The 25,244-nt window shown below is 41.3% G+C and overlaps 17 protein-coding genes across 17 annotated transcripts; 13 read left to right on the forward strand and 4 right to left on the reverse strand.

Moving 5' to 3' along the window:
* Positions 1–509: 509 nt before the first annotated feature.
* NEHOM01_0348 (uncharacterized protein) lies at positions 510–1,877 on the forward strand (the record flags this gene model as incomplete). The annotated part of the gene is made up of 1 exon (XM_051489226.1): positions 510–1,877. The coding sequence occupies one exon, from the start codon at positions 510–512 to the stop codon at positions 1,875–1,877; it is 1,368 nt and encodes a 455-aa protein (XP_051345186.1).
* Positions 1,878–2,053: 176 nt separating this feature from the next.
* NEHOM01_0349 (uncharacterized protein) lies at positions 2,054–5,527 on the forward strand (the record flags this gene model as incomplete). The annotated part of the gene is made up of 1 exon (XM_051489227.1): positions 2,054–5,527. One exon carries the CDS (start codon positions 2,054–2,056, stop codon positions 5,525–5,527), a length of 3,474 nt encoding a protein of 1,157 aa, XP_051345187.1.
* Positions 5,528–5,681: 154 nt separating this feature from the next.
* NEHOM01_0350 (Rab GDP dissociation inhibitor) lies at positions 5,682–7,034 on the reverse strand (the record flags this gene model as incomplete). Its single annotated transcript, XM_051489228.1, has 1 exon — positions 5,682–7,034. One exon carries the CDS (start codon positions 7,032–7,034, stop codon positions 5,682–5,684), a length of 1,353 nt encoding a protein of 450 aa, XP_051345188.1.
* Positions 7,035–7,067: 33 nt separating this feature from the next.
* NEHOM01_0351 (uncharacterized protein) lies at positions 7,068–10,016 on the forward strand (the record flags this gene model as incomplete). The annotated part of the gene is made up of 1 exon (XM_051489229.1): positions 7,068–10,016. One exon carries the CDS (start codon positions 7,068–7,070, stop codon positions 10,014–10,016), a length of 2,949 nt encoding a protein of 982 aa, XP_051345189.1.
* A 197-nt stretch (positions 10,017–10,213) lies between these two features.
* Positions 10,214–11,140, forward strand: NEHOM01_0352 (uncharacterized protein; the record flags this gene model as incomplete). Its single annotated transcript, XM_051489230.1, has 1 exon — positions 10,214–11,140. The coding sequence occupies one exon, from the start codon at positions 10,214–10,216 to the stop codon at positions 11,138–11,140; it is 927 nt and encodes a 308-aa protein (XP_051345190.1).
* A 160-nt stretch (positions 11,141–11,300) lies between these two features.
* On the forward strand, positions 11,301–12,104 carry NEHOM01_0353 (translation initiation factor 2 subunit 2; the record flags this gene model as incomplete). Its single annotated transcript, XM_051489231.1, has 1 exon — positions 11,301–12,104. The coding sequence occupies one exon, from the start codon at positions 11,301–11,303 to the stop codon at positions 12,102–12,104; it is 804 nt and encodes a 267-aa protein (XP_051345191.1).
* A 605-nt stretch (positions 12,105–12,709) lies between these two features.
* Positions 12,710–13,138, forward strand: NEHOM01_0354 (uncharacterized protein; the record flags this gene model as incomplete). Its single annotated transcript, XM_051489232.1, has 1 exon — positions 12,710–13,138. One exon carries the CDS (start codon positions 12,710–12,712, stop codon positions 13,136–13,138), a length of 429 nt encoding a protein of 142 aa, XP_051345192.1.
* On the forward strand, positions 13,131–13,361 carry NEHOM01_0318 (uncharacterized protein; the record flags this gene model as incomplete). The annotated part of the gene is made up of 1 exon (XM_051489196.1): positions 13,131–13,361. One exon carries the CDS (start codon positions 13,131–13,133, stop codon positions 13,359–13,361), a length of 231 nt encoding a protein of 76 aa, XP_051345156.1.
* Positions 13,362–13,875: 514 nt separating this feature from the next.
* Positions 13,876–14,739, forward strand: NEHOM01_0355 (uncharacterized protein; the record flags this gene model as incomplete). The annotated part of the gene is made up of 1 exon (XM_051489233.1): positions 13,876–14,739. One exon carries the CDS (start codon positions 13,876–13,878, stop codon positions 14,737–14,739), a length of 864 nt encoding a protein of 287 aa, XP_051345193.1.
* A 238-nt stretch (positions 14,740–14,977) lies between these two features.
* NEHOM01_0356 (vesicle transport protein SEC22) lies at positions 14,978–15,619 on the reverse strand (the record flags this gene model as incomplete). The annotated part of the gene is made up of 1 exon (XM_051489234.1): positions 14,978–15,619. The coding sequence occupies one exon, from the start codon at positions 15,617–15,619 to the stop codon at positions 14,978–14,980; it is 642 nt and encodes a 213-aa protein (XP_051345194.1).
* A 152-nt stretch (positions 15,620–15,771) lies between these two features.
* Positions 15,772–16,434, reverse strand: NEHOM01_0357 (ribosomal RNA-processing protein 8; the record flags this gene model as incomplete). The annotated part of the gene is made up of 1 exon (XM_051489235.1): positions 15,772–16,434. One exon carries the CDS (start codon positions 16,432–16,434, stop codon positions 15,772–15,774), a length of 663 nt encoding a protein of 220 aa, XP_051345195.1.
* Positions 16,435–17,103: 669 nt separating this feature from the next.
* Positions 17,104–18,339, forward strand: NEHOM01_0358 (uncharacterized protein; the record flags this gene model as incomplete). The annotated part of the gene is made up of 1 exon (XM_051489236.1): positions 17,104–18,339. One exon carries the CDS (start codon positions 17,104–17,106, stop codon positions 18,337–18,339), a length of 1,236 nt encoding a protein of 411 aa, XP_051345196.1.
* Positions 18,340–18,748: 409 nt separating this feature from the next.
* Positions 18,749–19,048, reverse strand: NEHOM01_0359 (programmed cell death protein 5; the record flags this gene model as incomplete). Its single annotated transcript, XM_051489237.1, has 1 exon — positions 18,749–19,048. One exon carries the CDS (start codon positions 19,046–19,048, stop codon positions 18,749–18,751), a length of 300 nt encoding a protein of 99 aa, XP_051345197.1.
* A 24-nt stretch (positions 19,049–19,072) lies between these two features.
* On the forward strand, positions 19,073–19,825 carry NEHOM01_0360 (uncharacterized protein; the record flags this gene model as incomplete). The annotated part of the gene is made up of 1 exon (XM_051489238.1): positions 19,073–19,825. One exon carries the CDS (start codon positions 19,073–19,075, stop codon positions 19,823–19,825), a length of 753 nt encoding a protein of 250 aa, XP_051345198.1.
* Positions 19,826–19,851: 26 nt separating this feature from the next.
* NEHOM01_0361 (uncharacterized protein) lies at positions 19,852–20,451 on the forward strand (the record flags this gene model as incomplete). Its single annotated transcript, XM_051489239.1, has 1 exon — positions 19,852–20,451. The coding sequence occupies one exon, from the start codon at positions 19,852–19,854 to the stop codon at positions 20,449–20,451; it is 600 nt and encodes a 199-aa protein (XP_051345199.1).
* Positions 20,452–20,819: 368 nt separating this feature from the next.
* Positions 20,820–23,156, forward strand: NEHOM01_0362 (uncharacterized protein; the record flags this gene model as incomplete). The annotated part of the gene is made up of 1 exon (XM_051489240.1): positions 20,820–23,156. One exon carries the CDS (start codon positions 20,820–20,822, stop codon positions 23,154–23,156), a length of 2,337 nt encoding a protein of 778 aa, XP_051345200.1.
* Positions 23,157–23,578: 422 nt separating this feature from the next.
* NEHOM01_0363 (uncharacterized protein) lies at positions 23,579–24,955 on the forward strand (the record flags this gene model as incomplete). Its single annotated transcript, XM_051489241.1, has 1 exon — positions 23,579–24,955. One exon carries the CDS (start codon positions 23,579–23,581, stop codon positions 24,953–24,955), a length of 1,377 nt encoding a protein of 458 aa, XP_051345201.1.
* Between the last annotated feature and the right edge of the window lie 289 nt (positions 24,956–25,244).

Genomic DNA, 25,244 nt, shown 5'->3' on the forward strand with positions numbered 1-25,244 from the left:
TTAAAGAATTTTCACAAACTAGTAGGTAGTATTGAGATGGGGTAGGTTTAGATGGGCGGGATAGGGCTAGAGAAGGTTAGTTTTGGGTTTAGATAAGCTGGAGTAAGTTACTGAGAAAGTTGTTAAATATGTAAGTTTTTAAATGGTTAGGTTGTTAAGGGACTAAATTAAGTTAGTAGATTGCAAAATGAATAAATTGTTAAGTTAAGTTGAGTTGGATTGGGTTGGGTTGAGTTGGGTTGGGTTGAGTTGAGTTGTGCTGGGTTGAGTTGAGTTAGTAGTGATATAGTAATGGGATAATGTAGTTTATCAAAATGGACCCATCGCCATCATGGACCCTTTTTATTTGTTTGGGGGTCTATTAAAGGTCTATAATCGTGATATCTGGCTAGAATAAAACTAACTCAACTAATTCAGCTAATTTAAAGTAACTTAACATTAAGCCAATAAACAAAATGATTGCGGATATCGATTGGAATTTATATATATTTGGCTTTTGAATCCAGATTATGGAAATGCCGAAGCTAATTCTGACTATGGATGAAATTGTGCAAATAACTCAGTATTTAAAAGATAAGAATACTAGACCATCTGGTGTATCTGCTCGGGAGTGGTGTCAATTTCAAAAGAAGGCCGATGACTTTCTGGTTCTTAATAACAAGCTATACTATAATAACGTTGAGAAGAAAATACGGGGTAGTCAGTTGCTGGAGGCAGTTGGTGATGATGATACTGCGAGATTAGAAAAGCTCTTCCAAGCTGCGCATACCGTGGAAGGGCATGTGGGGCCAGAAAAGGTTTATCTAAAGCTTCTGCGTCATTATATGGGCTTCAGTCAAGAGACTATTCGCGCATTGTCTGAGCATTGTTCATTGTGTAAAGAGTACACTCCGCCAAGTCAAAACAGTCCTATGAAACATACTGATTGCCGGTATCCATTGATGCACCTGCAAATTGACTGTATTGATATGCGCCAATATGCGGAGGCAAACAATGGTTATGGGTGGATCTTATCAATTCTAGACACTTGCTCTAAGCGTTTGATGGCTATACCAATGAAACAGAAAACAGGCAAGACTGTTGCTGAAAAGTTGGACTTCTACTTTACCGCAGCCGCTGTGCCGTGGATAGTACAAAGCGATAATGGCGAGGAGTTTGTTAATGATGACGTTATGGCTCTTATGCGGGAGTTGAACATTGAGCACAGACACGATGGTTCTCGACACTTAGAAAGCCTGGGCCAAGTAGTGCGTGCTAATCAAAGCCTAACCCGGAGTCTGTTCAAGAATGCACCACGTGATAACCCAAACCGCTGGATTGATGTCTTGTCCAAAGCCCTAAGAGTCCAAAACCACCACTGGAACCGGGCCACCAATCAAGTGCCGATTGAGGTATGCTATGGCTGGCCAGTGACTGACGGTCGCCCAATTCTGAGCGATGAGTGCCAAAAGGTCTTTGACCAGGAAGTTGAGCGAATGTACCGTTGTGAGCTAGAGGGGGATTCACTCGTTGACCCGGTGCTGGAATGGAACAAACCGGTCGAGCATCCAACTATAAAGATTGTTCCGCTGGAGAGAACTCCAGTGGAGGAGCGGATAGATGTCAACTACCGAGAGAAGTACTTGAGTGGGATGAGCCGGGCTAATGGTGCACGTATAAAGGCAAAGAAGCTTTCCATCGGGGATAGGGTTATGATCGCTAAGGATTATGATAGTGACACTAAAGTTAGGCGGCCGACAGGTACTAGCTTTTATCTTCCGGAGCCAGGAACTATACTGCGTAGCGCCGATAAAGACAACTGGATTGTAGAGTACCAGGGCAAGGAGATACTGGTGCAACAGGATATGTTGTTGCTAAGCCCTGATAAGAGCGAATAAAGTGTCTTTTCAGTCATTGGGTTAGTAAAGTGTTAGTAAAGTGTTACTTTTCGCGACTAAACCCTTTTAATAGATCTATGCTAGGCCAAATGATGGTATTGGGCTGAGTTAGTACTTGGGCCGAGGAGTATGGGCTGGTTATTAATCTATATTTTGATTTTTTATACTATATCTAAATGAATAATAGGATTGCTTGTATGTTAGTTGTTATCTTGCTAGGGTTAGGACATAATTGGGTTAGGGGAGCGAATTTCAATAATTTAGACGTGAGCCGTGGTTACCCTTTCTATCGCGCCTTGATAGATCATCCCAACCAGAATATGGGTGGATATAATATGGGTGGATATAATATGGGAGGATATAATATGGGAGGATATAATATGGGAGGTCCTAGTATGAGTAGTCATAATATGAGTGGATATAATGTAGGAGGACCTAGCATGGGTGGATATAATATGGGAGGGCCTAGTATGAGTAGTCATAATATGGGAGGACCTGGTATGAGTGGATATAATATGGGAGGACCTAGTATGGGTAGTTATAATATGGGAGGATATAATATGAATGGATCTAGCGTAGGAGGAGGCCCTAGTATGGGTAGTTATAATATGGGAGGACAGAATATGATTGAGTGTAATATGGGAGGTCCTAGTATAGGTAGTTATGGCGTAGGAGGACAGACTATGAGTGTGTATAGTGTAGGTGGACAGAATATGGGTGGTTATGGTGTAGGAGGACCTAGTATGGGTGGATATAATATGGGAGGACCTAGTATGGGTGGTTATAATATGGGTAGTTATAGTATTGGTAGTTATAATATGGGAGGACATAGTGTGAATGGGTATAGTGTGGGAGGGCATAGTGTGAATGAATATAGTATGGGAGGATCTAGTATGAGTAGTTATGACGTGGGAGGGCATAATATGAATGGATATAGTGTGGGTGGTCATAATATGAATGGGCCTAGTATGGTCGGACCTAATATGAATGTGCATAGTGTAGGAGGACACAATATGAATGTGTATAATATGGGAGGACATGGTGTGAATGGGTATAATGTGGGCGGACATGGTGTGAATGGATATAATGTGTGTGGACATAATATGATTGAGTGTAATATAAGAGGTCCTAGTATGAGTAGTTATGGCGTAGGAGGACAGACTATGAATGTGCATAGTGTAGGTGGGCAGAATATGGGTGGTTATGGTATAGATGGATATAGTGCGGGTGGATATAGTATGGGTGGACAAAATGTGAGTGGTTATGGTGTGGGTATGCAGAATGTGAATGGATCTGGCGCGGGTGGATATATTATGAAAGAGCCTGCTGCAGGTGGGCCTAATGTATGTGGTTATAATGCCGATGGTTATAGTGTAGGTGGACAAAATGTGGGTGGCTATGATGCGAGTGAACAGGCTGTGAATGGATCTGATGTCAGTAGATATAATGTGGGTAGATATGATGCAGATGGAGATAGTGCGGATGATTGTGATGCAGATGGATATAGTGCGGATGGATATGATGCCGATGAATATGAGAGGAATGTCTATGATGATATAGATGACCAAGATAATGAAGATGACCTAAGTCAACAAGACAGCGATATAGGAACAGAAATAGACAAGGCTGCGGGGGAAACGAAACTGGAACTAAGCATTATGCACGCACTCTTTTCTCTGGGCAAACTAAAAGAGGATCGTAATTCAGCAAATCATTTGAATTACATCCTGACTCGCAGTAAGGAGATAAAGCAGATGTACCATATAACCATCAAGAATCGCAAAGTCGTGCTAGAACTTAGATCTAAGCCAGCAGCCGATAATCCAGAAGTGGCTCGATTAAAAACGATCCTGATGTCTAATGTGGCTTCAATTCGAGCTAATATAATGCGCATTCGCTGTTTAGTATATGCCACTTCAATAGACGAGTATGTTTCGTTGCTGATCTTTATTCGTCTAGTCAATGCCTTTGTCATTATTATACAGGATTGGATCCCACCTAGTGTTGCTGTGCGGCATTTGAACTTTAATCAGACCATGACTAACTTCCGCGAGGCCCTTTCTCTAGCTACTAGGCCAAAAACGACTTATAATGGCACAATGGTCCTTTCGTTTAAGACCTTTCCCGCCATAGAAATAGGCTTTTTGATCTGCCAATTCAAAAATGCCACAGATGTCGTATTCCGGCAACAATATCATCCTAACGGCTCGTTTGAGATGAGAATGAAGCATGCAACAATCCAAACTTCTCTTTTGGGTTCGCAAAATGATAGTGCTAAGATCTTGGTTACTAACCTCTTGTTAGCGAATAATGAACAGTCCGATCAGTTGATTGAATATCTGCAGAAGAAAAGCGATCTCAAATTAACTCTACATATATATATTGCGAGCTTCATTAAATCTGCTAACTTAGATAGTACCCGCTCTTCTAACCCAAATACTCTAGCCCAGACGCAGTCCGACCAAATCAATCATGAGCAGCTGAAGGAAATTACCGATGACATCTGCCTTTTAGCTCGTAAGTTGCCATACCAAAGCATTGAGATTGTGCCTGGTAGTTTGCCGAACGTTATGTTTTCTTCCAATCATCTTATGCAATGCATCCACGTGTTTAATGCAATTAGGACCACAAGCAACAAACCTCGGCTTGCCTTGAAAGGCTTTCTTTATGTAGACACCAAGGACAATAAGCCTTTGCCACCTAGCATAATGTGCGAGTTTAGCCATATATTTCTCATCAACGTCAGCAATGTGTTTGTCTTCCTGTTGATTGACATGATTGATGCCACTGAACCACTTGAGATCAGCTTATATCATGGCATGAATTGTAACGAGTCGCAAAACATCATCGATGCCTTAAAACGTGCCGACAAGCCGAACCTCACTATTTCCTTTTGTCCTATATGGAGATTCTTGCGGGCGGATTATCCAACTATTGAGTCCATAACCACCATGGCGCAGCAGCTTAGCGAGCATATGCATTTATTTATCCCTATCACAAACCATAAGAACTCCTACAACCTAATTGAGTTCGCCAACCTCTCCATTTGGGCCAACAATCCTTTTCCAAATCCAGAGCTTATTGACAGGTGCATATTTAAATCGTCTCTCTTCTCCCCTGGCAGTCATACAATTAACCGCATGTTCGACTTCCGTGATATTCGCCACTGTACTGGCCTAATGCCTATCAACAAAACTATCGAGTACTTGAACACAATGCTTAAGTACATTCTTTCTATCACCCCTACGACCCCGCTTAAAACATACCATAGAATAACTTCTATCAAAGTACGGGTATATCACTCCATATACAAATGCGATACAATTGAGTTACCACTGACCATTCTTCGGTTTATTATTCAAATATATCCTACCATCAGGAAAATCAGTCTCACTCGGATTGTTGCCGATGACAAAACTGCAGATGTTTTTAAGACCGCACTAATCCGGGAATGGAAGAGAATGAGAAGCAACAACCCCGATCGGTCGCTACCCTATGTTCAAATCCTTATCTTCAATCCACATAACAGCCAACTGTACTTCTATCGGCTCGCGCGGATCTCTAGTACTGGCCAACAAACTCAACCTATTGTCGAAAAGGTCCTAGACATCAACCCTCACAGTGAGAAACATCAAATCATTATGCAATAAATCCAAGAATGTCGTTTAATTATGTCTTGCTAGAATTACTACGACCGAAAGCAACGTGTTGCCGTCCTAGAACACAAAAGTTACACAAGATATCAAGGTTGTTTATTATAAATCTAGTAACGACTTCGGTTTCTAATCTTTGGATCTATGCAATCTATTTAGAAGGGTGGTGGCTAAGAACAGATTGGACTTCGTGGTAGACAGTGCGGAAGTCAACAGTATTGTCCATAGGGTGGAGGGGATGAATATATGGATGGAGCCCAGATCGACCCTCAGTGGCAGTATCCACCCAGAGGAAGCTTTGAAGGATTTCGTACCGCCACGCCTGAAGAAGAGACGTGCCAGGAGTGACTCGCTGGGCTAAATCTGCAGGGTTCAAGTGGGCGAAAGACTCTTCTGGCACAGCCGCAGTGAGGTAACCAATAGCGTATCCCTCAGGGGCAACGCCTTCGCTAGCACCAACTACTAGTAAGAAAAGATCACTGGGCTCAGCGGTAATCAGAGCCTGTCGGGTGGTTTGGTTTGAAGACTTGAGAATATAGACCCCTCGAAGAGTATGAACCTCTTTAAGGTAGGTATTTGGCAGGGCACTATAGTAGCGGTCATTAGCAATCACCTGGGCCGTTGTAATTTGGTCCTCCTGACCTTCCGTACGTAAGCTAAGGTGGTACCCAGCGGGACACTCCTTAAGATCTAGTATTTCAGTAGTCATACGCGTTGTACCACCCCTAACCGCAGCCAATCGTGCAAACCCCTGGGATATTTCACTTATGCCGTACTTGGGATACAAAAAGGGCGAATTCCCACCCGTGCGCGCCGGATTAGCCCGGGCCACACTCCGAAAGTAAGTAGTTAAGCGCAAAATAAACTCACCCGGCCTATCTTCCAAGTAAGCCTCCGAAGTATAAAGAGCAACCCCATGCCCTAAAATCACCTGAATAGAAGTAGAAATACCATAATCAGTATACAAATCACGCACAGTTGCCCATTTGCTAGCAATCTTTACACGTTCCGACTCCGACGCCTCATAAAACCCCTTGATCATACCCACAAAACGGTGCAAGCGCAATAACTGGATAGGCCCGCACAAGTTACTCTTTAGAGCGGCTGTTTTTGTCGTAGGAATCAAAATAGTCTTGCCATTAGTTACAATGTACTGCTCTTCAATCACATTAAACTCAATACAGTGTCCTAGATTGTGTTCAGCAATGACTTTAATCAGACCTTCATCAGCCAAGAAGATCTTTGGAGTCAAATCAATATAAAAAGAGACGCCCACAGGTCCTAGCGCATCAAAAAACTGAGGGTCCTGAGATCGAGTAGTCATCTCTTGTAAGAACTCATCGTAGCGAAGTGTCCGAGAAGACGAACCGTACGAAGATGCATCGTCCATTTGCAAGACTTTTAGACCACGGGCAGATAGGAGGCCAGCTAAAATAGATTCTTTGATTCCTGTACCCAAAATCGTGCAGTCATAATGTTCTAGAGAGTCTGTGTGACGAGTCATTATTTGTTTTGCGAAATTCTCCTTTTTAGAGAAATGGATAGTATTACTGATCAATCTAATCCATCGGGACGGAGTTGGTTACTTAGAATGGTTGATGCGACTAAACTGTTCGTTAAAAGTCATCGGATACTCAAATACGGGCTGTATACCTTGGGCGGATTTCTGTGTACGGGGGGAATGACTATTGTTTACATTAATACGATGACGTCACAGCCGGGTGATGAACTTCAGGGGCGCGGCGATCCACAAGACTTCCAGGAGATCTTGCGCAACGAACCAGTGATTCTTCCGTCTAGTGAAATAAGCATATCTTCACTGCCAGAGACTGTACCCGAAGCGATCAGCAATTACCTGAGGGACACGCAGCAGATGATTTTGAATTTAAAAGAAACCGAAGTAGACAAGTTAGCCGAAGAATATGTGCCAGAGCGCAGTGTAGCTGAAGTAATGGAAAGCCAGTCTTTAATCATCAAATCGATTATTAAGCCGGAAATGTCGTATGTGGATTTCACTAAGATCTACAAAGACCAAATTTGGGTCAAGCAGCAGTGTAAAGACATTCTTTGTGGGCGGTGCCACTTATGCTCCTGGGTTGATGACAGCACTGTCTTTTACGAGGTATTGCGTGAAGCAGCTGAAGCTATGCCCAGTAAAGAAGTTCCTCTTTATGATTCAATCAGTGCGCTGGGGAAGTACATTAAGGATACGACTGATGTCTTTGCGAGTATCGATGAAGAGGTAGTTCGTAGTGTTACTAGAATGATGATGAGAGATGAGCTGCTTTATATGCGGCTAGAATTTCATGCGATTTCCGATCAGTATTTTGAGCGCATTCCTATGGTTTGCTGGGTTTTTGTAGAAAGCACTAGTGGGTGCTTTGCCCATCGGTTTCGGTTCCGGAATACTTTGATTCCAGATTTAGCCACTTTAGAAGACATTATCAAAAAGCTTGTGCCTTATCAGGGCTATAGTATTCCTCCAATTATGAAGGAGTTGGCAATGAAGATCTGTAGTATGCAGAAAGGCGAAAGAATTACAGTTGAGGCCACGATCAAACCCAAAAATGGACCAGATGGGTTCTACTCCAAGGATCCTATTGCTGTCCGTCGAGAGGGCGAAGTATTTAAGTATATTGCCGCACAAACCGAGCCGATGAATGACGTTTATTTCCTGTTGGCTATTTCCAAAAACGATGAGTTGGATGAGGCCTTACAAATCATCCCTAAGTACCGGTTTGTTCACTTCATTAGCCAGTTTGGTGAAGAGAAAGAGAAGATTGTGCCGGGTAATTTGTTGGCCACTTTAGAAACTAGTCCGCTTAAGGCTGCCCAGGGCGTGTTTGATTGGATGCGCAAAGGAGCTTTAACCCTGATCCGGTCCGATGTAAAGGTTAAGAATGATGGCCATTATGATTCAGAACAGGCCCATGCACTAACAGTGGCCTCTTCACTATGCAAATGGGAGTACCAAGCTAAACGACCTGTTAAAATGACTGCGGCTATCTACAATGGCGGTCTTAAGTATCTAGTTTGTACGGGTGTTAAAATCACTATGCTGCCCACTAAGGCTACCATTACCTCTTTCTTACAACCCTTTAGAACCTCTATGCTCTTCTCCTATTCTGGGATTGGAACTTATATCGCCCGAGCCCTATCTTGCCTGGTCCAATCTGGAGTCTATCCGGAGCTTAAGGGGGTTATCTGTTTGGAAGCCAAAGAGAAGGAAGCGAATGGATTTATCTGGTGTCGCAGCCCGCAATTTAACCTTCAAGAAACCTACTCCTTTACGATGTTCGACAATATAGCAAGTTCCTTAGGGGCCGAATCCAAAGAGCAGTGGGTTATCTTACTGTTCCGCTCCCTGTTCTTTGCCAAAGAGGTCAATACTCTAGCTGTTCCCAACACTAAGCAAGAATCAATTCAACTTCACGAGTTCATGGGCATCAAACAACCCGAAAAGGACGGTGATAAGAAGGATGATAAGAAAGAAGAGGCGGTTGTTGAGGAGACCGAAGAAGAGAAACTCGCCAAGCTAGATATTCTGGATCTTGCCTATACGTACATGGATCGTTCAGATAAGCCTAAAGTCAACTATGCAGTACTTATTCTTGACACAACTGTCTTTGTTCAGTTTATCCAAGAAACTCCTACCGAACGAACTGCAGATATGCTCAGTCTGAAGGAAAAGTCCTTCTCGGGCACAATGAGGGACAAAGTACTTGAAAGTGCCTTTGTTTTTGGAACTTTACAAGCCCGAGCCATTAGTGGCTTTACTACCCCTATTCTTGTCTTTACCAAGAAGTTGCCCGATTTTAACAACACCTGTCTAACTATTCCCCACTATGCCTACACTCGGCTCTATGCCCTTGGACGCACTACGATTAGTCTTCTGGAAAGAGGAACTACCGCCGGGTTTGGTCTTAAGGACGATGGACATAGTTACACCGAAACATTCTTCGGCTGGCTGGACAGCTTGGGTAGATTCAGCACACTTAGTTTGCGCCACCGCTTTTTATATCTTATCTGTGACTTCATTCCAGGCGCTAAGGCCAAGGTCGATGTCTTTTTGCTCAAGAAGACCGTGAAGGACAAGGGCGAGGAAACGTCCTGCGAAATAGAGTTCCGATCAGGTGCATTCAGAGAGAAGTGTACGCTCTACTACATTGAGCTACCCAAAAAACTCGACGACAAGAACAAGATCGAAAAGCCAATCAGAAAGCTCTTTGCCAAGATTCTTGAACTCAAGCCGAACAACGACAAATCATTTATCACCATCAACCTTGATAGTTTACGTCACTTCCAAGATGTTGACATATCCATCAAAAGCAAGGACTTCCCAGACAAACACGAGTTTACAGTCAATCACACCCGCACTCTTGAGCTGGCAAAAAGTCTCAACAAATGCACTGAAGATATCAGCAAGGCCCGACTACCTCTAACGATCAATGGCAACATAAGTATTCCTATTGCTATTCTTGAATAAGTAATCAGCTCGAGTTAAGTTTTGTTTAAGTTAGGTTATGCCAATACATCACATACCTGTCCACCTCACACATACCTTTCCATCTCACCCATCACATCACATCACGCCACATACCTAACCCAACACTAACCCAATAAAGCCGTTTTTCTTATCTATTGGTTTCTTTTAGCACAAAACACGTGCCTTTCGATCACCTAATGCCTGTATCACCATCAGATCAGACAAAGTATCAGAATCCTAGTTCTAATCCCAATAACAAGCAGCCAACAACCAATTCATCCGCTCAGCCCCCCACACACTTACCCCCATCAAAACCAACCACGCCATCAAAACCATCAACACCAACCACACCATCCACGTCAACTACACCATCAAAACCCTTCAAATTCAAGGGCTTTCATATCGCAGAAAGCGCTGATAAAGATAAGATCAACAAACTTCAAGAAGAAATAGGCGAGGTCACCTGGTGGCAAAAACCCATAGTCAAACTTCTCAGTCTAACAGTCACCCGTGTCATTGAAGTACTCATTGATTTGTTCATCTTCTTCGTCGTTCTCATTCCCGAGAATTATGAGTTCTTCCATATTCTCAAGGAAAGGTTCACCTACCACCAAACAAAAACCAAGGGATACACTGCCCATACACTCGCTGAATCCTTCACTATCTGGTGTCCAATTATTGAAGGCATTGTCTGTGTTATCCACACCATTATCTTTGTTGCCGAGTCCTTCCTAGGCATTGAAATCGAGCACGGTCTCCTTATCGCTCTATTAGCCTCTTTCTTCACCTGCTTACTTATCTGTATAGATGTCGAAATCATTGACCGACAAAAGAGTAAGCATCCACCACGTGCCATCCTTTTCATCGAAATACTTGTTGCAGTCCTCAACATTCTCACTATCTTCTGCTACGTCACTACTGAAGAAAGATTCCGTACTTTTCTTCTTCTAGCCACCGTCATCACTCAGTATCTCTGCCGAACTCTCACTCGACTCGTTGAAGACTCCCACAACGCCCTCCGCAAACACAACAACCGCCTCGAAGTCCGAATCCTCATCGGCGTCTCAATAATTCTACTAGCCCTACTATTACAAATCACCGCTCTTTATTATCAACTAGACTAATTACAACTTAACACAACTTAACACAACCCTAACTCAACACCAACTCAACTCAACTCAATACAACCCAATACAACACCAACTCAACCCAATACTAACACTAAAACGACAAAAGATGTGAAAGTACAAACCCATCTATTTAGCCAAAAAATAATTGTGCTCCATGCCGGACAAGTCGATACAAACACCAGCTAGTCAAGGAATTGAAGAAGATCTTTCTAAACTCCATATTGCCCCTTCACGAACCAGTAACAGTCCTAACAGCACCGGTTTTGATAGTGCGAATTCAAGCCATAACACTCACAATCAGTCCAATACTAATGCCCGCAGTAATACTCAACAAAAGACCGATAGTGATAGTGATAGTGACGACATGAACAACAATAATAGTGATGATTTTGTCCCAGTTGGTTTTGATTATGATGGATTTAATAGTATGGCCGAAGGTATTCTACACCTAGAGAAGCCTAAGAGCAAAACCGAAACCAAAATCGATTCACTTTCTTACGAAATGCTTCTCTTACGCATTGAGAAGTATCTTAAACCCTCTGATCGTGAAGCCGAGCGTAAAACCAAAATTCCAATCTCCATTAAGAGAGATGGAGCTACTAAGACTTCCTTAAACATAGCCGAAATCTGCCAAGTCCTCGGTTGTGAAGTCGCACATATGAAACAGTTTATTGAAGTAGAATTATCTGTCAACTGTTCTATCGATGGAGACAACCGACTAATCCTCAAAGGTATTTTCCCAGAAGCCCAACTCCAAAAGATCATCCGTTCTTACATCAAACAGTACATTTCCTGTGGTGTTTGTGGCTCTCTCCATACAGAACTCAAAAGAGAAGACAAACTTCTCTTCAAGCACTGTCTTACCTGCAATGCCACCCAATCAGTCAATAGTATCCAGCAAGGCTACAAAGCCATCACCACCAAGCGTTCAGTCCTCCGCCGCAAAGCAGAAGTCTAAACCAATCTACTACCTACTACCTACTATCTACTATCTACTATCTACTACCTACTACCTATCCATATTTGGGTTAGTATTTCCACTACCTCATCTCACCTCACCACCCCATCTCATCACACCATTCTATAGCAACACCATCTTAATCTAGTACTACCCCAATAGAAACAGTAAACATAACCTTTTTACTAACTTAACTTATTCAATTGAGACTTAAGCACTACTAAGCACTATTTGGTTATTGGGTTAGTATCCATTTATTCGATTAAATTAGATTAGATTAGATTAGTATTCTGTTAAGTGAGTATTCTATACCTTTTTATTAACTGCCGTACTTATTATCATACGTCATCTTGAGATCCTAATCAAACCAATCCTAACCCAACCCAATACTAAACCAAACTAATACCAAACCAATCCTAACCCAATACTAAACCAAACCCATCTGAAACTTTGATCTCTAATATCAACTTAACTCAACCCAATCCTAACTCAACCCAACCCAACCCAACCTAACTCAACACCAACTCAACCCAATATCTTCTTATACTCTAATCAAACTATCTTAATCCAATCAAATACTAAGTCCTTTTTGTTTTTTATTTACAATGAGTCAGTGGTCCGATTACTTTCATGAGAATATGCAATATCCTGACGTAATTCTTCAGGCCTATTTACTATGCCAAGAAAGTATTTTAGCTTCAACTGCTGAACAAGAAGCTTTAAGTGCTGAAGCTATTGCAGGGGCATGGAAAGCAGAAGTGCCTAAACCTCCTATTGTGATTGGTGAGAGTAAGTTCATTTACGTCATGGAAATGTTCAATGAACAAGACGGCTTAAGTTTCTGTCTCTACCAGAAAGTCAAAAAAGAAGGTGAGGAAGAGAGTTCAGATGCTCCTAATCTTCTTTTTGTTGTTAAGATGGATAGTTTACTTTGGATGGGCCGATTTAGTAATAAGCATAGAGAAGCTGTGATTTCTTATGTTAAAGAGATTGCTTCCACTATTTTTGACTATTTAGTGCAAGAGAATGAATAGAAGTGATCGGTATAAGGGTAGTAGTGCTAGTGCAGCTTCTAATGCGAAGAAAGTCTGGCATCCAACTAGTTTTCGTACTCGACAGCAAGTAAAACGACTGAAAGAGAGTGGTTGTAATAGTAGTAGTCCTGCTAGTTCAGTGGCAACTCGAGTTAGTCGTTTTCTAAGTCTAGCTCAAGTCTTATCTTCTGAGCAGCGCATGTCTTGGATGACTGAGAATTAAGATTAAATTGAGTTAGTTTAAGTTAAGTTAAGTTAAGATTGAGTTTGGTTTGTGTTAGTTTAAGATTGAGTTGAGTTGGCGTTTGTTGATGATAGGATTGAGTTAAGATAAGATTGTGTTGGTTTAAGATAAGTATTGAGTTAAGATAAGATAAGTTAAGATTGAGTTAAGTTAGTTTATATGAAGTTAAGATTGAGTTAAGTTAGTTTATATGAAGTTAAGATAAGATAAGATAAGTATTGAATTAAGATTGAATTAAGATAAGATAAGTTAAGATAAGTTAAGATAGTTTATATGAAGTTAAGATAAGATTGAGTTAGTTTATGTGAAATTAAGATAGGTGATTGGATGGTATTGAATTGGGCTGGGAGAGTAATATAATGCGTGGGTGGTGGTAAACAATCTAAATAAATTGATGTGAATGGTAGTGGGTTAATTGGCGGGAGTCTTAGGAGGTGTAATGAATTGGGTTGGATTGAGTTGAGTAGTTAAGAGAGAGGAGATGGGGGTACGCATGGAAAAAGTTTTAGCGAAGAAGAGAGCCATTGTGGAGGCTGTTCTAGCCGATACGTCTGAAACATTCTTATCTAGTGCTTTGGTACTTGCTCAGTCCAATAGTTCAGTTTTGGAAGAAGAAGAGGACGTTCTTTTTGCTGTGATTTTAGCTTACTTAAAGATTAGAGAACTTGAACTTGATTCTGATAAAGTGGCTTATGATAAACGTCGTGATCGAGTTGAAGAGATTTATGTGAAGTATTTGAAATTCCTGCAAGATTTAGTCGATTGCCGGTTGGAATCAGAATTACCAGATACTGCGAAGCTTTGGGGAATTGTGGAAGAGGTTGTGAAGACTAAAGTAGTAACAAGAGAAGATAAGGTTTATCTGTACAATCAAAAGAAAATCTATCGAGAGAAGTTGTTAAATGACTTTCGGGTGGACTGGCTAGTTGTTTTTGCTGCATTAGAAGCTACTAGAAAGATTGAAGTTCTTCATATTGAGAAGAACATTCTTTCTTTATCTGAACAGGAGATAAGAGTGGCTGACCACCAAAAAACACCACTAAACATACAAAAACTCAATCACGTAAACCATCCAGTACGTCTAACCGCCCGAACCAGTAAGGAAGATATGCAACGACTACTTACTCCCACCAATGCTCCAACTATGACAATAGAAGAGTATGGCGACCGAATGTTAGCACAGATGAAGCAACAAGGCCTAGCAATTCCTTCTAGTACCAATCCAATTCTTCAAGAGATAGATTCAGAATCTGAGAGTGGCGATATATCTATTGAAGCTACCGAAGCCGAAAGAAAGCGAAAGGAGCAAGATCCAGGTCTAGTTACAGGTGATGGCAACCGTATGGGTCGTAAGTAATTCAAAACCTATCTTATTTGTTTTAGTGATGAGTTAACTGCAACTACCAATCTTGATCTAAAGATAAAATCCAGTGTAATAGTGTATTTATTGGCCGAGTAGGAGATACTAATTTGACAGTCAATAAGATAAGTAGATGCTAATCTAATAAGATGTCCTATCTCTTCCCCATCAATACTAACTCAATCCCAACTCAATCCAATACTAACTCATCCTAATCTAACTCAACCTAACTCAATTAGTGTCTCATGAAGAAGTAAAGGACTAAGAAGAGTAGAATGATCAGACCGGCATAGAACAAGTATTGGGCGGCAATGGACTCAATATGCATTTTACGACTGCGCTTGCGGAACTTCTCAGATACGTTCTGTAATCGCTGGCCCAGGACTTCTAATTGCTCTATCTTGTGTCCTCTTTGGAGGACATTCGTGTAGTTCTTAATGCAGACTTCTTTTGTCTCTTGAAGAGTATCAATAGTCTCTTCTAGACCTTTGTCTTTACTATGCTTTCTACTTTCCTCTCTAATTACCTCCTCAAAGCGAATGTATGCTCCATCATTGGATAGATCCACTCCATAATCTTCTACAAACAAGTCTCTGAGTCGTTCAAAGTACAAAGATACTGAAGTCTTTGATAGTCCTACTTCCACTGCTGCAAGAATAAGAATACTCTGATACTGCTTAAAGTAGATAGTAATGTCCTCAGAGGATGATTTCGTGCTACAGAAGTGCGTTTCGTTTACAAACTCTTCGGCTACCTTCCGCATATCTTCAATCACGTTTTTGTGCTTACTTTCAAAATGCCGAGATAATGGACATTCGGCCGAAACAACCACCCGTTTATCGCTAAGTCGAACAATTTGCGTATACAAGATAGCCATACAAATTAAATAAAGAAAATTAGCATATGTATTGATTTAGGTTGTGTTTATGTTGATATGGGAGTGAATTAAGTGAAGTAAAGTAATGGTAAGTCAGGTAAGATAAAGATGAAAATGAAATTTGATTGTTAGGAAATGAAGAAGTACTTTGATTATCTCTTTTTGTAGACACATGGCTTCATGGGAATGGGAGGAAGAGTCTGCGATCTTTTACCGGCCTTTTTGAAATCAAAGAAACAGAAGAAGTTACTTTCTAGATCCTTTTTGAGAAGTGTAAACCCATGGGATATAACTGGCTTAACAAAATGATCTATTTTAGATAGTCGACTGCGAATTTCGGCTATTTTCAATACTCCGTTGGGTTTAAGAATACGCCAGGCTTCGGCAATGTATGGAGCTGCATCCTCACCCATAAGTGCTAAACATAAGACGGCAATATCTACTGAGTTGTCTTCTAGTGGTAAAGCTCGAATATCAGCTTCAATAATACTGTTCTTGCCTTCGGGCTTAATCAAATCAAAGGAATAAACCTTTCTGGTTCTAAACTTACGGGCAATTTCACCCTCTCCACATCCTAAATCGGCAATTACTAGTTTGGCATCAGCTTTAGTCAGTTGGCGGATGACGGTGGCAAGAGGATTGAAAGGCCACTTTTCTACTTGGTGTTTGAACCCTTCATGGTACTTTTTAAAGAGTTCTGGGTTGAGTTCTTTCTCTTTCTTACGGTATAGGATCTCATTGAGAATTCTGAACTTAGCGCCCTTTAATCCAGTTTCTAATTGGTCTACTATCTCGGCTTTGTTGAAACGACCCATAAAAAATTGTCTAATTGGCCGTTATATTGAGTTGGGTTGAGTTGAGATTGAGTTGGGTTGGGTTGGGTTGGGTTTAGGTTTGGAGGGTATTAAGTTGAGTGTGTAGGTTTAGTCTTTTGTTGTTGGGAAGCTTGTTAAGAAATTGAATAGTGGGGAAGAGCTTGCAACATAAGATGCCAAAAAGATCTTTGGCAAATGTTAATCTTGTGATAAGTTTTCTTGCGAAACTAATCTTAATCTAACTCAATACTGCCCTAGCACCTACCCAACTCTATCTAAACTCTATTAAAGACATTATAAGTATTGTCATTTATTGAATAAATAAGGGTGAGTGAGTATGACGTCATATCAAAGTATATAATAGATATGCAAAACTAAACTGGTTAAAGCATCCTGGTTATATTAAAGTTATGTGTTAGTAGTAGTATCAATTGATAGCTATTAGTGTGTGGTTTGCCACTAGTCAAATTTGGTTAGTATTTGGTTAGTCTTTGGTTGGGTTGGTGTAATGTAATGTAGTGTAATGTAATGTGATGTAGTGCTGTCATCCGATCACTACCCAATACTATTCTAACATAAACTTAACTTAACATAAACTTAACATAAACTTAACTCAACTCAATGGGTTAGTGTTAAGGTTTAAAAACTAGCTTTGTTAGAAAAGATAAGATGAGAAGATTTAGGATAGTTGGATTGTTTGTGCTAGCTTTTACGGCAGGAATCGTTGGGATTGTGTGTTCTGGTGGGCATAATATAGTTCATGATATAATGTATAATTATCAGCCAAAAATTGGTGCTTCAGGAAATTACTCGATAGAAGGGGCTGAAGCTAATATTGAATATTGGTATGGATGGCCGGCTAAACACAAGATAGACCAATGTTCTTTGATTTGGCTGAAATTGAAGAAGGATAGTATTGGGGCATCGGATGCTACCGCCATTTGTGCTGATCTTCGTAAACTGATTAGCAAACTACCGATTGAGGAACTACCAATTAATTCCCTTGGGATTGAATGGTGTAACTCAATAGGTGATGGAGTTAAATGCTTAGATGCAACCAAATACAATGAAATATTTAAGCTAGCTAGAACTCAAAAGGATCGCCTAAATATAATCCTATTGAACGCGCCACTGTTTTACATCCCAACTGTCCCGCAAGAAGAAAAGGCAATTCAGGATGCCAAGGCTATTATCGATATGGTTGTGAGCATTAATCACTTTCACAATATTTATGAAGTATGTTGTCTCGTAAAGGAATGTGCTGATCCCGAACGGATACCTAATCTTGCAGAATTACCCTCTTTAGTTCCAAAGGAATACTTAGCTAATTTTACTACTGTGATAGCTGATCCGTCCGTTAAAAAAGCTGTCATGCTCGTGAATACGATGGATGATTTGGAATCCGATGAAGCTCCGGTGTATGAGTTGCGTCAGTGTTTTTATTTACCGCATGTTAACATAGATAAGATTAGCTTGCCACCCAATACTATTATTCCTTATTTAGAGATCTGGGTTAATAATTGGGAAGAGGTCCTAAAAAGCACTTTGGGGGTAATAGATGCCGCCCTATTATTTAATGCCAATATTGCCATAGGAGTTCGGGAAGAAAAAGTGAACGTATGGATTCTAGCCGATATGGAAATCGTCGGTGTCGACAAGATAATTTGGAAACTTGAAGTCTATGACGATTGCGAGCCAACCAACCAACTCTACCCACCAGCTATATTCTCAATCCTTCGTCGTTTCCTTTCAGCCATCGGAATAGACCGTATCTCAGAACAAGTCAAGTATCTCACCATCAATACCACCGACTATACCCCAATGTTCACCGGAAAGGAATTCAACCCATGCTACAAGGAATACTTCTCCCTAACCAGAGTCCAAACTCTATTAGACCCCTCCTAAGTCTAATCCAATACTAGTCCATACAAACACTACTCAATTCTAATAAAGACTCCACCACCCATAACTCATTTACAAATCCAACTTAACACAACACCCACTAACTACCTTCTATTGAGTTAGTATTGCGTTGTGTTAGGGTGGGTGTGGCTTGGTGTTTGATTAGGTTGTGTTAAGTTGTGTTTGATTATGACGTAGTTGGTATCTAGTTGTGACTAAATGATTATGACGTAGTTGGTATCTAGGTTGAGTTAAGTCAAAGTTAACTAAGCCCAACCCAATACTAAGCCAATACTAAGCCAAACTCAACTTAAGCCACATTCTAACTTAAACTAACTTAAACTTAACTTAAACTCAACATAACCTAAACTTAACCCAACCTAAACTTAACTTAACTTAACTTAAACTTAATTTAATCATCATCTAAATCAAACATCGGCGACTTTCTTGTATAGATAAGAGTTTGTTTTTGTTTTTCAGTCGATTGTAAGATTTGCTTAAATTGATAGTCGTTGATACTTGACACTCCCTGACTTTGTTTACTCAGTAGAATGCCTTCTATGCGGTAGTATCGCTCTAAATCAACAGCTTTAATATTAATAAGTCGGGCTAAAGACTCTTTGGAAAGAAGACTTGCCAAGGCCAATTCGATGCGTTCAGCAACTGCCTGCTTATCTACAGCTGGGGATGAGGATGGGGAGTTACTAGACATGCAAAAAATTGTCCTCTCAATTTTATGGACCAGCGTACGTACGAGGGCATGTCTGCCCCAGAGAAAATTCCAATGATGGACAAGAACTTACGATTTTACTTAAGGAAAGAGATAAAGAGTTATACTCCTGTAAATCCGGATGAGATTATAGATAAGATTGAGGAAATGTCACGTGAAGATATACCCAATCCTCGTATGGCGTTAATGTCGACTTTTGAAGAGATCTTTCAAGATAAAACACTTCTCTTTGTAAATAGGTTGATGGGATACCAGAGGAGGCCTTGCCGAGATGGAGCTAATTGCCGGCGATTAGGGTGCTACTTTAAGCATCCGCCCATTGATGAGAACATGATGGAGATTGATGAGCGGCCGATGCATCCACGTCGTGAGGAGAGGTACAGTATGGCTGGGGGTGAAGATCGGCATGGCGGGGCTAAAAGCTTACTGGATAAGCAACGACGGATTGTGGAGATTTTAAGTAAACGGTTGGACTTGCCGGATGATGTTTTAGGCTTAATTGAGCAGCTTAAGAAGCTGACTGGGCGGATTAAGCCTGGTATGTTGGGACAAGTTATGGCGGATTTAAACAATACCAGTACCCGCTTTGTAATCAGCAATAGAAAGGGGTGGATGACGAGAGAGCATTTGATGACGTATCCTGGGGTTGTTTGTGTGGGTGATGATGGAGTAATAGAATGTGCTACTCGGCCGGATGCTGAACAGGTCTTTGATATGATTTCTAAGATAGATTACAGTGCTAAGCCGACTTGGATCTAAATAAAGATAAGATAATAAATTTTGAAATGGGAAGTAAGATAGCTTTGCGGGTTAGTTTTTATGGCGTACTGCTTTATGTGGTGCTGTTGGGTGGACTTTACTATGTAATGAACCGATCGGGGGTGCGAATGATTAAGCGCGGGGATCGGGTGGATGGTGAGTCTTTGGTGGTGGTATCGAGTGAGGACGTGCGTGGGGGTATGGGTGAGTGTCGGTGCTTGTTGGGCTGTCGGTGTATGGAGATGTACATGCACAGTGTAGTGAGTAAGTTGGCTCCGCATCATTGTCAGGTTGATGTGCTGGTGGTGCGGCCGTACGAGATAGATATGATGTTTAAGTACGGCGTGACTAAATCGCCTTTTCTGCGGCTGCGGCCTAAGGAGTATTGTTGGCGGCGGGTTAGTTTAGGCCTGACGGGAGCTAAAGTACTGGGGTTTATTGGGACAGAGAGTGGTCGTATGCTCTATCGGGTGTTAGGGGAGTTATCAGGGGTTGTGTCTTGCTTTTTGGGAGGTTTGTGTTTGTTACTGGCTTATGGGCCCGTGCTTTATTATCGCCACGAACTAGTGATGTATCGGTGGCTGGCCCGTATGGGATGTAAAAGCCGGCAGCTTGTCATAGAGTAGTTGTGTTGTGTTAAGTTAAGTTGTGTTGAGTTGAGTTGGGTTGTGTTGAGCTAAGTGAAAGAATAAAGTGGATGTTAGTTGGATTGATGTTGTGATAGTTAATTTTGCAATGACAGTTTGTTTGGAATTAGAATAAAGATATGTCTTGTTGGTCATTTAGAAGAATATGGTAGTAGTACGAAGTGGTGGGGAGATGTCAGTGATGAATGATGATAGTTATCATTGAGTTAGTATTAAGATGACGTTAAGATGACGTTAGGATGTTTTGTTTGGTAAGAGAGTAGATGTCAATTGGAGTTGGGTTAATCCAAATCGGGCAATTGTTATATTAAGGCGATAAGTATAAAGACGCATCGAAGTAGCGAGGTATGAAGATTAGTATTTCCTTGGCTTTAGCCTACATCTCATTGGTCCCCTGGATTGGTGCTAAACCTAGCAAGACTAAGAAGAGTAATCAAAGTGTTAAGGTTAGCAAGCCTGTAAATATCTGGGCTGAGAAAACTAGTTTGGTCGAGTTGTCTCCGGAGTTAGAGATGGCGAAGAAGTTCTTTACCCAAAAGTTGAAGCGGGGCTCTGCCTCAGTTGATTATAAGGATCTATTGACTAAACAGACGATTTTGACCCAGTCCGTGCCTAAGCTGGTTCATTTGGTTCAGGAGTCCTATGGAATTATTGACTATGCTTATTCTGAAGCGAAGGAGTCTCCTGATGTTGATCACACCAAGCTAGTTGATCGAGGCCGGTTGGTAACTGAAAGTATAACTGCCGTTCTTCAGCACAATACTGAGTTGGTTGGGTTTCACGCATACGTTCTGAATGACATGCGCCACTCCAATAGGACTATGATGCCTTGGTGGGTCGTTTCTCAGCTAGTTCAGAAAGAGAAAGATGACATCGATACTAATGCGATTGGTATTTGGACCGACCAGCTGACTTATGGTTTGTTTAACAGTCGAACTAGCCCATGGGCTATTCTTTGCAATGGAGTGACTACCATGAAGCTATTACTGAATTACAGACACGAAGGAAAGCTAAAGCGCTGGTCTCAGGCAAAATTGATCGAGGAGATTAATGTAAGCCATCTGTCTAAAGCACCATACGCTGCGTTTTTGGCACGTGCCGAGATTCTGAATGGGTTCGTAGAGCGCAACTCGGCATTTCTCGCTAAGCTCGCTGTTCAGTACGACCGGATTATGGCCAAAGTATCACTAGCTGACCTAGAAAAACTAATTGGTGATTTGCAAGACCACCACCGCCGAAACCCTTCAATTAGTTCGACGAATACGTTGCACTTGCAGCATCTTACTGAGTTTCTGATCGATCTGCAAAAGTGCATAGAGTACACTAAGGCTTTGCTAGACCTCAAGGAAGTCTTTGCTGCCGCAAGAAAACTAGCAAAACCCTCCAATCGCATGTTGTTCTATCTTGCTCAGAGCCATCACACGATCTATTGGATCTTCTTGGCCCAGCTAATCGAAAATACCCCTGGTACTATCAATAATAGAGATCTAAAAATACGCAACTACATTCGGCGTATGATAAAGGTAAGAATCAGCCAGATTAAGCCGGCCTTGGCCAGTAGTTTTATTGTTAAACTGAGTGAAATCGTCCGATCGCAGGTTCCTTTCCAGACCGAACTCAATAAGATTTTCACCTACGCTGATCAATGCTTGCAATCAACTGCTCACCCGCTTTTGGTATCTAAGCCCCGCCAAAAGGATGGCTTCTATGCCGAGGTACCGGCAATTGTGATTTTCGAGAACCTCGTGCCAATTGTTCGTCGAGCTGCTAACATCAACTTAAAGCCGTACCAGGACATAGTAGCTGAATACGATCCAAGTAACATCAAGCAATTTGCAGACGGTTTGGCCATAGCTCTAACTAAGGTGCGCGCTTTGATGTCGTCTTTGCAGAATGATGTGCTGGCCGAGAAGTACCAGCCATTGGTTAATTTCATCCAGCACATTTACCAGCAAAACCCCAGCCAGCACATTTGGCCATTAGAGCTTGCTAGGTACCAACTTATTCGCCGCCGCTGTCTCAAAGCTTCAGCAGCCGATAAATCCGTTGGCATAAGTAAAGCCCTACAACACAAGTCCGCAATCAAGCAATTCGCTAAAGAACAAATCGTTCATGTTTTAGCCAGCGCCTTAGTAACTAAGGGTGCTTATATTACTACACTGTGCGACCATATCCACCATCTCACCAAGAGCCTTGCCTATAGCTGCCGCCTGCCAAAAGCACATGAAATCACTCAGAATGAATACTCCCTCTACTGTCTCAAAAAGTACATATACCAGCTGAATATCATTGACATCTTCTTTACCACTGTCGGCTTTGACCTGCCTACAACAGTTACTGCTAAAGAGTATAAAGAGTTCTACCAGTGCTTAGCTGATGTTCTCAATGATAATGGTGACACGGTCAACTCAGACTCAACAGATATGAATGCCCAGTCATCAAGTACCACTAAAAACCCTAGCCATGATATGCAAACCAGAATCAAACATGCCATCCGAAAAGTCTATCGGCTCAACCCAGGACCGTTTTATGCCCAGATTAACAAGTTCTTAAACCATCTTCCACTAGCTTATATCACCGACCAAAGCATTCTTGAACCCGAACTTAACTCCGCCTCTTTTGTTGCTCAACTCAAAGCCGGTTACGACCACAATGATGACATTACTCCCGATCTACTGAAATAATACCCATTGACAATAAACACAATTTAGCTAATTGACTTACATTGGTGCCAAGTTGATGTTATTCTGTTTATTTAAGCGACATTACTAGCCGTATGCTAACCCAATACTTAACTAATACATACTCTATTAAAGACACACCTCGATACGACATACTAACACATTTATTGAATGTAGATGATGATATGACGTCATACTCAAAGTTCAATAATCTGGCTACTACTGAGTTAGTATTTGATATGACGTCATACCTTACCAACCCAATACCAACCTAATACTAATGCGATCGGACAATGAATAAACGATTTAGTGTGAGGAAGGAGTAGTGGTTGTGTAACGACGCTAGACTAAGTGATTATTGGTGTTTTGGGTTTCTATTTTTAGATACGGAGTGATTGCATAAATTAACCGTTGGCCCCTTTTCTATGGACTCATATACGCAATCACTTCTGAAAACAACCCATACATTCATGCGCAATGAAAGGTCGCTTCTTTCCTTAGCAAAGAAGTCTTCCGGTACACTAGCCAAAGAGTATCAGAAAGAACTTACTAGATACATTAAGGATCTTTCCTATCTTGAAAGAAAGTTTTCCAAAAGAGGAAACCGGCTTAACAATAGCGCTATTCACATAGCTTCGCTCACTTCTTCTAGTGATCCTAAAGCTCTTCAAGATTTAATATCTCACAAAGTCGCTGACTTGCTCCAAAGAAAAATCAGTCTTATCAAAGAGATCATTGAATGCAAAAATAACCTCAAACAACACAGCAAAGTAATCAATGCTTACATCAGCATGCTGGATGATTCCCCGACTAATAACTCCGGTTTGTTCTTCCCAAGTAGTTCTGATTTTCACTCGTTCTCCATTGAGAACCTCACCGAGGAGCAACGAGAAATGAACCATAAGATTCTCGAGCACTATCGGCAATACAACAAATTATTAGCCGAAATAGAAGATATTGCCCAAAGCACCAATGTTAGCAAACAAGATCGTAAAACCATCTTCTCCATTCTCTTCCCCACCTCCTCACACGACTCCTTTCCCTACCTCTCTAAATCCCTACGATCTTTATTTGGCTCACGCATTGCCTCTTTTGATGGGTTTATCAAAGAGGTCTATCATAAGAGTGCTAGTAAAGAAATCTATTTGACTGCCAATCCCGATGGTTTAGATGTGCTCATCTGCTTTGTCCATTTCTGTCGCAAACACCTTATTTGTGCCTCTGGGTTTCTACTCGGTAGTATTTCCACCTGTGTGTTGGTTAATTGGCGCTTATTCGATCTATTTGCTTCTTATAAGACTTCTCGGCTCACTCTTTTTTCCTACTCCTTCCTCAGTCTTAGTGTCTTGTTCTTTTGGGTTAGTGTCGGTGTTGTTAGCTTCTTTTCTTCTTGGGTCTTTGGCTACTCTCTACCTCCTAGCTCGACTACCACTACTTCCAATACCGCCTCACCAACCAGTAGTTCTTCCTCCGCCCACAAACTGTATCTTCTCTTTGCTCTTAATCTCGGTGTCACCATATCTTCCTCAGTCTTAGCCGCCTCCCTAGTCTATTTTTTATCTATCTCCATTACTATCTCTCACCATATATCTATCTTCCAATTCGCCTCATTAGCTCTAGCCAAATTCGCTCTCTACTTCTACATCATTGGCTTCCTCTTCATGCTAAAGAAGTCTCGAACTATATCTCCTAAACCAAGTGGCACCATTTTACTTGCTATCTTCTCCATTCTTCTGACCACCGCACTATCCGGATACATTTCCTATCTCTCCCTCTACGGCCTCTACCAACTCATTCACTAGTAAATAAACGCCCATTCAACCAGGTTCAGCTTAATTATAACCCACCACTACCCTTCTAGTCACTAAATTGAACCCAACCCAATCCTAATCCCAACATAACCCAATAAATTGAACCTAATCCAATAATAACATAATCTAACTCAATCTAATCACAATCCTAATCCAATATCAACCCAACCCAACTCAACCTATAGCTCAATTTAAATCCCAATACTAACCTAATACTAACCTAATACTAACTCAACTTAAATCCCAATTCAATACTAACTCAATACTAACTCAATACTAA

This window comes from Nematocida homosporus, assembly GCF_024244095.1.
Source record: "Nematocida homosporus strain JUm1504 chromosome Unknown 4454, whole genome shotgun sequence".
NCBI lineage: Eukaryota > Fungi > Microsporidia > Nematocida > Nematocida homosporus.